A 9431-nucleotide genomic window follows, 5' to 3' on the forward strand; every position below is an offset into this window, starting at 1 on the left:
ATAATACCATGAGATTGTAGGAACATAACCCCAGTAGGTTCATTTTCCAATTAAATTTGTGTCGATATCCCAGAGCAATTTCACACGCACCCATTTATCCCTCTGAGATCATTCTTGTTTTTTAAAAAAACTTCCTTACCTCTTAAGATTTTTAAGAATTTTATAGGCTAATGCCTGATATTTGTTTTAATTACACATTATAAACATGTTGTATATGGGAATCAGTGATAAAAATTTTTAGGAGAAAACTTTGTAGAATAAACCTCAACAAACAGCATTGTAAGCAGCTAAGTTTAATTTGGTCCTCCCTTTGTGCAGCAGGATGGGCTTGATGACTTCTCGAGGTCCCTTTCAGTCCTACATTTCTATGATTCTCTGACATTCCTGTCAGAAAGATTTTGTGTGTGGATACACCATAATTTTTCCACTCTTGTGTTGTGTAACTTTCTTTCACTCCCCAAGTCTCGCAGTATCCTCTTCTTTCCAGCTATAGGGCAGATGTCCCCAAACTGTGGCATGCGTCTCCCCTCCCAGGGGCACGCGGAGGAACCTTCAAAAGGGCGTGGCAGGGCCCGGGCCAGCCCCCACGGGGTGCAGGGAGGGAGCGTCATGCAGTGCTCCCCGCCCCCAGCTCTGCTCTGCTCCCACCCACAGCCATATCCCTGCAGCCAGTCCTGCACCTGGCCCTGTCCCCAGCCTCACTGTAGCTCTGCTCCTGGCCCCGCCCCCAGCCTCAGCTGCTGGCCACAGCTCCATTCACGGACCAGGGTCAAGGCGGGGGGGCAGGGCTGGGGGCAGAGCCACACCTGGGCAAGGGCCCGGCTGCTAGCCCCCACCTCAACCCAGGTCCTGCCCAGCCTCGGCCCGGGGCTGTGGCTCCAGCTCCAGCTCCACCCCCAACTGCAGCCTCAGCCTTGGCCTCCTTACCCCTGTTCACGTTCGTTTCTCTCCACCCACCACCTGAGCCATGGCCCCACTCCCAGCCACGGCTTGGGGGGGCGCACAGGGGTAAATGGGGGGCATGACACTCAAAAGTTTGGGCACCACCGTCCTAGTGTCTTAATGTTTATAGAAAAAATGTCACCTGAAGACATCCATTCTTTGACTCTGGCAATATCCTGATACAGTGGTACTGAATTATTTCTGTTAGTGGCATTTGGACCTCTACTCTACGTTAAATCCCTTAAATCTCACATGTACAGTTCTTTTTTTGTGTATGGATCAATGCAAAAATGATAAAAATAATATCGAGACACACAGCATCTCATTGAGATTGTATTGGCCAGAGTATCTAATGGCTTTTGAGACAGAAAGATACCCTCACAATTGGCAGATCATTAAAACAATAGACTGCTTCCCATTCTGTCATGTCAAGACCCATTTTCAGAATGTCTTTGAAAATTGCTTTGTAATTAGCCTTTTACATCTAGAGTTATTCTACCATGGCATAGATTAATGAGAACTATTTATTTTTAAACAGATGAAGCTACTGGGTGAGTGCAGTGGCAGCATAGACTCAGTAAAAAGGCTTGGTTACAAACTGAAAGAGGAAGAGGAGAAGCTCTCTGGATTTATAAACCTGAATAGTACTGAAACACAAACAGCTGGTACGTAGTGTTGAATCCTTCCATGGGAAACACATGAAATGAGAAGCAATATGTATAGTATTGTCAGAGTAAGCACTTGGGATTATGCAGGAAAGTAGGAATTTGCTTCATATTGACCATTTTAAGTAACTTGTCACATTATATCTATCCCTAAGCACTTGAGCAAATCTCTCTATATGCTGTACATACAAGTTAGATATCTTCTGATAGGAAAAAGTGTTTAAAGTTGAGTTTACAAAATACCCTTTGTGCCTGTTTTAATCACTGATCTAAATTACTTTTACATTTTTAGCAAAGCGAATATTGTAACCTGCTCCTCTCTAAACCACATACACATGGGGTGAATGACTATGGAAAACAGCCTTTACTTATCTCCATGTAACATAGATGTTTGTCTTCTACACTGGCAGTAATTTAAACATATTTATGGAAGGACAAGCGTTTTTATTGAAAAGGTCCAAGGATGTGTGCAGATAGCAATAATTATATGTGCAGATGGCTAGTTAAATATATAAATGGCCATCTGCAAATACAAAATCCTTATTGCACACACAGTCATTCATTATATGAATGAAACAGTTTTATCCATGAGGCTAGGGCTTCAGGAGAGAAATAAGGCACTCCTGAGTTCTAATCCTGGCTGTGGCATGGATTTGCTGTGTAGCCTTGGACAAGCCGCTTAGTCTCTTGCCTCAGTGTCCCCAACTGTAAAGTGGGGATAATAATACAATTGCCTACATCGCAGGGCTGTTGTGAAGATTAACGAATGTCTGCAAAGAGTTTTGTATACGTAAGTGCTGTAATATAGGCAGGTATAAGTGTGCGTGCAAATATAGACGGATAATATATCCTTTGTATATCACACAGTGGGCTAAATATTTAATTGCATAAAGTCATAGAAGTGAGAGTTGAAAAAGACTTAGATCAGCTGGTCCATCTTTTGCTATGTAAAGCCACGTACCCAGTGTTGTCTTAACTTAATGTTCTGTGTGATAATGTTTTGTTTAGGCTGCCGTATACTCAGTGTTCTATTTCATGTAAACATGGATGTAATTGTGCATATCATGTATATGCCTTTGTTTTTATTGCATTATGTCTCTGTTTGGCAGGTGTGATTGATCGCTGGGAGTTAATCCAGGCCCAAGCTCTAAGCAAGGAACTCAGAATGAAACAGAACCTTCAGCAGTGGCAGCAGTTCAACTCTGACCTGAACAACATTTGGGTTTGGTTAGTGGAGACTGAAGAGGAGCTAGAGAAACTCTGTCATCTTGATCTCAGCACCGACATACAAACCATTGAGCTCCGAATCAAAAAACTGAAAGTAAGGTTTTATCTCCGTTTTCTGGCAGTTGCTTCAGTAATGGCCTACCATGCATCCTGTGCATTGCACTCCATTCATGAGATACAGTTGATATTTGGTATTCACTTTCTGCATTCCCTGCACAGGAGAATGTGACTAATGATTGGGGTGAGGAACTGGAAAAATGGTTTGAGAAATCACTTATTTGCAGAAAAATAAACCACCACCGTTTTCCTGAAATTCCAAATAAATGTTGGAAACCACTCTATATGCAAGCTACATTTTCAGAATAGCAGAAGCCAGCTGAATTAATGAAGCTGAGAAAAGGCCAAGTTAAGTAAAATAAAATCTGTCTTAGCCCAGCTCATGGCAAAACCCAGCCATTTTTAAAATAAATGGTACTCTTCTATTTTTCTGTTCGTTACGATCTCTTTTTTTCTCTGGGTCCTCACATTGTGCCCTCCTAGGGGTCCTAAGCTTGGTGCGCTCTGCTACCACTCTACCAACCCAGGTTCAGTTGCTGGATTGTGTGTCTCCTACCCTGGGCGAGAAGAATATCAGAGCCAATGTGAAGGCAGCATGTTCAGCACTTGGAGTATTGGGGAGAGGGAGAGTGCTGCTTTCAGTGACCCCTATAGTCAATTCAGGAGCAGCATTAATGTGTTTTAGATGGAATCCAGTCCAGCTGCCCTCACTGTGATATGGGGCATTATGAGGACCTGGGGAAAAGGCTGTAAACTAGGGAGAAAAATGGAATCTTCCATAAGAATCCTCTTTTTCTCCTTTGGAAGAAAATAAATAATATGGACAGTGGTCTCAAGATGATGAACATAAAAAAGCCAACATAATTTTCAACATAATTGAGAGGCAGACGCTTTAGTGTTGTCAAGCATTTGTCAGGAGCTACACCACAATTTTTCCCTATATCTCATATTTGCTCCAACATTTGCATAACTAGGCTGTATGTTTTTTGCCAGGCCTTCCTCGTCTTTCAGACATTTGAAACACAAGCCAGTTCTTCTGATCTTTAAAATTCAGCCATGACAACAGGGTTTTAAATCTTAAAAGTTTAACTGGCTTATACTAAGTTTTATTGCGAACATAAAATAGTAGACGTTAAAGAGTGAACATTTGCAGTATTACCACAATTGCCACAGATATTTCCTGTCCTAAGTAAAGAGAGAACCCGGTTAGCTAAAATACTCTTGCATTACCATACAGCAAATAATTGCTCTTTAATGGCAACCACTACATTTGATTCTTCTAAAAGTCTGTAGCATGCTTACTTGGTGTTTTTAACTCCATTCTCCTGTCATCCAGGAGTTGCAGAAAGCTGTTGATAACCGCAAAGCGATCGTCCTGTCCATCAACCTGTGCAGCTCCGAATTCACTCAATCTGATAGCGAAGAAAGCAAGAAGCTGCAAGAGCGCCTATCTCAGATGAACATGCGCTGGGAACGTGTATGCAGTATGATTGAAGAATGGCGTTGCTCACTGCAGGATGCGCTAATGCAATGTCAGGTCAGTATTGGTGTGTGGGATCTTGTTCCCTTCTTGAACATAATGAGGAATTCTAGAGATGATGGGATTCATTCTCTCTCTCTCTCTCTCTCTCTCTCTCACACACACACACACACACACACACACACACACACACACACACACACTTTTCACAGTTTCCTACTCTGAAAGATCAAACCTAATTCTGCCCACATATGCAAACTAAAATGCAGTTTGTGAAGCCTGGCTCTTGAAAGATCTCTGTGCGTTACCTGAAGCATGTATTCTAAGTCCATGTTCCAGATATTCTAAACTGAAGTATAGTTAAAAGATGATTCTCCACAGCTATATTCTGTATGCTAGCATTCACACCTATGCAAAGCAAATGCAAAGTGGGTGTAAACCACTACCAGAGCAGAACAGTATTCATGCAGTGGCAGGGGTATCAGGCCCATCAAGTATTTGCAATAATACTGTAATATAGTATACTAATATAGGCTTGTAATACTATAGTAATATAAGAATATAGCCAATCGAATCTGTTGTGGGAAATAGCGATGTGGCAGAAAACCTCAGCATAATTCAGGGCTCTCTTAAGCTCTCACATGTCTCTTGTAGGATTTCCATGAAATGAGCCATGGTTTGCTGCTTTGGTTGGAGAACATTGACAGAAGAAAAAATGAGATCTTGCCTATTAATCCAAACCAAGACTTGGACACTCTGCAGGATCATCACAGACTGCTAATGGTAGGATCATAAATGCCTGGAAGGTTTAAAGCCTTCAAAAAAAATTGACAAGCAGAGAGAAGGTAGTTCTTGAGGTTAGTGATTGGTCTGTGAGGTATACAGTATACTTAACCCTGTGGTACTAAGAAGGTCAGGGATTCTCTTTAGCATGGGTAGAGGGGGTAGTGAAATTGGTGGTTAAAAACATTTGGTTTAATATAGAAAACATCTGTCTAATTACCTTATTGGCTGTTGTTTATTTGTTTTTAGTTTGGGGTTGTTATTTTGGAAAGGCTATTTTTCATTGCAACTTGTTGGGCTAAACAGGAAATCTAAAATAGTCTACTGCTCGTGATATGAGGTTTAAAAGAAATTGGAAGGCATTTATCACCTTTCTTCATTATAACCTGCCAGAATTTTAGGGCTAGTAGAGCTTTTTTCAGTGTGTCTATAGTGGTCGTCTTGGAAATTGAAGTCATTGCCATCTGTCTGTTTTATTGTTTTTGTGGAAGTTCTAGCATTTTCTTTCACATGTTTCATAATATTTAAGTAGAAAAATGTGATTCTTTGGCTTTGCAATAGCAAATCAGACGCGAGTTGCTAGAGTCTCAGCTGAAAGTGGTGTCACTCCAAGATATGTCCTGCCAACTGCTGGTCAATGCTGAAGGCAAGGACTGCCTGGAAGCTAAAGAGAAAGTCCATGTCATTGGAAACAGACTCAAGCTCCTACTGAAGGAGGTCACACATCACATCAAGGACCTAGAGAAAATCTTAGACATCTCAAGCAGTCAACTGGTAAATTGTCCTATTGTATTCTCTCCTTTACCACTCATTGAGGGCTAGTTTTGTAATCGCACTGACCTTTTTCAGACGATCAGCTGTAAAATACACTATTGGCCATTATTTTGTTGCTTAGGACTGTGATGCTTGACTAAGTGGTATGGAACCATTATGAAATCTCCTTCGTAATTTGTACTGTCCAATAACTTTCCTGTCTCTGAGACAGCAATTCATAAATTCCAAGGCCAGACAGGACCACTGTGATCATCTAGTCTGACCGCCTGTGTTACATAGGCCAAAGAACATCCCCCCTCAAAAATTGCTACAGCAGATCTTTTAGAAGAACATCCTATCTTGCTTTAAAATCGCCAGTGATAGAGAATCCTGCATGACCCTGGGTAAACTGTTCCAGTCATTAAATTACCCTCACTGTTAAAAATTGGCATCTTATTTCCAATCTGAATTTGTCTGGGTTCAACTTCCAGCCTTGGCTGCCTACTTTGCTGCCATTGATTCAGTCAACTGGCAGAGTACATGGGATAGCTACTGTAGCTGCAGTATCTGAACCTGTGGCATCTGAGTTATTTCCACAGAGTAAACAGCATCTACTTTCCTATTGACATACTAATGAAAAAGCTTGAAATAAATTCTCTAGTGTGCTAACAAAGACCCTGTTTGTTTGTGTTTTCTTAGCTTTGGAAGTGTATTCCATAGCAGCACAAGTTCTCTTGCAGATGAGAGTTGGGAATGTTATGCTTGTGTCTTCATTGTACCTGCCCCAGTCACACAGAAGACTTTAACACTCTCCATTGTTTTCAGTCCCTCCTCTTGTAGTCCCCAAAACCTGAATTAGCACAAAGTATGAAGAATGTGATCTGTTTTCAATCTGTCTAGTGTCTGTCTCTCTCTGTCTCTATCTGTATAAAGTGATGTCTGGGATTCCAGTGGGAATTTTCACTGAGTACACAACACCTCTTTACCTTTTAAAAACCAATAAAGAGCCGTCGTTTTCTTGGTAATGCCTTTGCCTTACCTTGGGCAGTTAAATGTTCTTTCTGGCAGCATATTTGTTTGCCTGTCTTTCTCTTCAGAGCCTAACATGTAATTTATAGTGATTTAATCCTACAGATTTGCGTAAATTTAAACCTCCCTTTGTCATATTTCAAGGATCAGTAGTGCAAAGCACTCTGCTAAAACCAAGGATTTCATTCCCTTTTTCTGAGTGTGGTTTCCTTGGCAGATTACTTATGTTCTTCTAATCTCTTATGATTCTGAACTTTAGGATTTGTCTTCATGGTCCTCAGCTGATGAACTGGACACTTCAGGATCCCTCAGTCCTGTATCTGGAAGAAGCACACCAAGCAGACAGAGAACGGTAATTTCATGCCAGATACCTTCTATCGCCTCTTGGGCGGAAGCACCAGATATTTACAGTAGCTGGAGCCAGATGAGAGGTCTACACCATCTCCCTGATAGGAAAGAAAAGGGCACAAACCAAGAATTCCCCTCAAACAAAACTGCTTCCCCAACCCTGCTGCATCTCTCTCCCTGCATGAAATCAGAATTAGAAAATGCTCTGTATAAAATCTAGGCTCAAAGTGTGGCTGGAGTTTTGTGGTATGGCGCACACTCTCTCTTGTGTTCTGTTCAAGCGATGGCAGCATCCCAAGGTCTGGTCTTGTCCCAGCACAGTTGCAGCCAATCCCTCTGCTTTATACCTGGCATCCTCTGCAGAGCTGCTTTGTCAAGAACCTCAATAAAACTTTCTTTTCATGATCGATTAAAACTGTAGCTGGAGCCAGAATTTTATTGAGACTTTGGATGAGAGGCTGCATAGAAAGCTTATAAGGCATTGTCAGAAACACTGGAACAGAACCTGATCAATGGCTGTGACAACAGCTCTAATGTTTCATGTTGTCACCACTAGAACACAATACAAGAAATGCAGCACACCGTGCTGCACTCGGCTTCTCCACACTTTGATCCCTGTATGGAACTGGAATTTTTGTCTTTCTTTACAGTTCTTTTGTTTGATTTATTTTAATTATTATTCAGTTTTCCTTAGTTCTTAACTATCGATTTTTCATTTGCACTTTTTATAAAACATCTGAGTTCTGTCCTGATGAACTTTGTGGTCTCTTGAAATTGATCTTGCTGCATTCACTAGTTTTCTTTAGATCCTAGTTTGAGAATGTAAAGGAATACTGGCTTTTCAAAAGGGTTGAGAACAACATGCAACATCATTTTATTTCTGGAGTCATTAATTTCATATTTTTATTAGCCACTTTTTACAAAATTACTAATAAAAGTCATGATACCATAAACTAGAAGATGCCTGCACGCTGCAGAAAGTGATAAAGTAATTTACTATAGCAAACTTTGGCTAAAGAATTGGTAGAAATGTAGTATGTCTTATATTAACCTTTTAATCTGTATTTGTTCATGTCTAATACAATACTGTGGTTTACATACATTATTTTCTTCATTTTTGTCCATAATGTACAGTGTAAGATGAAAGACTCCCGAGGGCCTCCCTTTTTGCAGCTGTAATTTTGGAAACAAAAATTGATGTCTCTTAGAATTCTAATACCAAGCACATCACCAGTGCTAGGTCTATAATAATTGCCTGCCATCCAGAGACTTTCAGCTAGTTAACCTTCTAAGCTGAATTAATTATGCTAGGAAATAATTGCAAGTGCAGTAATGCACCCACAGTTATTTGGCCCTCAAAATTATGGGTGGAAAGAGGGAAGCCAGACTTTTTAAAGGTGACATTTAGAATATAATTTTTAATGTTCTACAGAACGTTAATTTAGCTGCAATTAAATATAAACACCCTTAAGTGCATCTCTTTCAATAAGATGAATTAATTTATATCTCATGTAACAAATTACTTGAGCTAAAAAAAAATTTAACACTCTTTTTTTGGTACCAAGTCTAGTATGATTTTAATTTTAATGATTAAAACATTCTGTCAAGTTCCTTTTGCCTGTTCAAAGCATTTTCATATTCCGCTCAAAGCAGAAGAAAAGCCAGTTTCCTTGGTTCATGGGTATTGGTCACTTCATTTGATTTTATGTTTCCTTTGCTGCACTTTTAATTTGATTTCATCAGTAGCTTGTCTTTATTTGCCTGGACTGAACATTCTTCTTTCTTTACCCCCTGTTCATTGCAAACAGCCACGGGGCAAATGTAGTGTCTCACAGCCTGGACCCTCTGTCAGCAGTCCACACAGCAGGTACCTTATTCTCCTGGTTTCCGCACTCTGTTCTAGAATTCCAAGAGGATGATGGAAATTGCCCATGATGTCCATTAAGTGTCTCTCCACACTTAATCTGTCAAAGGGACAGTAATTAACCATTTCAAGTGCAGAGTTCCTTTGTAAGCAGGATTCAATTATTACAGCCAAAATATCTGTAAATAGAAATATCAGGTAATTCTTGGAATATACAGCTTTTGCTTCCCATTAGCATCATTTAAATTTAAATTTGTTTTATTTATTTGATCACATGGGTGTT

General features: G+C 40.4%; 1 protein-coding gene across 3 annotated transcripts in view; it reads left to right on the plus strand.

Moving 5' to 3' along the window:
• SYNE1 (spectrin repeat containing nuclear envelope protein 1) overlaps positions 1–9431 on the plus strand; it is a 475430-nt gene that overhangs the window by 458876 nt on the left and 7123 nt on the right. For 2 of the 3 annotated variants that reach the window (XM_034765382.1, XM_034765384.1), the window contains 7 exons: positions 1481–1607; positions 2717–2928; positions 4228–4428; positions 5026–5154; positions 5716–5928; positions 7196–7288; positions 9093–9151. In XM_034765382.1, the coding sequence (XP_034621273.1) occupies positions 1481–1607; positions 2717–2928; positions 4228–4428; positions 5026–5154; positions 5716–5928; positions 7196–7288; positions 9093–9151 (1034 nt within the window). The remainder of the gene's footprint in view (positions 1–1480; positions 1608–2716; positions 2929–4227; positions 4429–5025; positions 5155–5715; positions 5929–7195; positions 7289–9092; positions 9152–9431) is intronic. The other variant, XM_034765383.1, reaches the window with a different exon arrangement.

The sequence above is a fragment of the Trachemys scripta genome, chromosome 3 (genome assembly GCF_013100865.1).
Source record: "Trachemys scripta elegans isolate TJP31775 chromosome 3, CAS_Tse_1.0, whole genome shotgun sequence".
NCBI classification, from domain to species: domain Eukaryota; kingdom Metazoa; phylum Chordata; order Testudines; family Emydidae; genus Trachemys; species Trachemys scripta.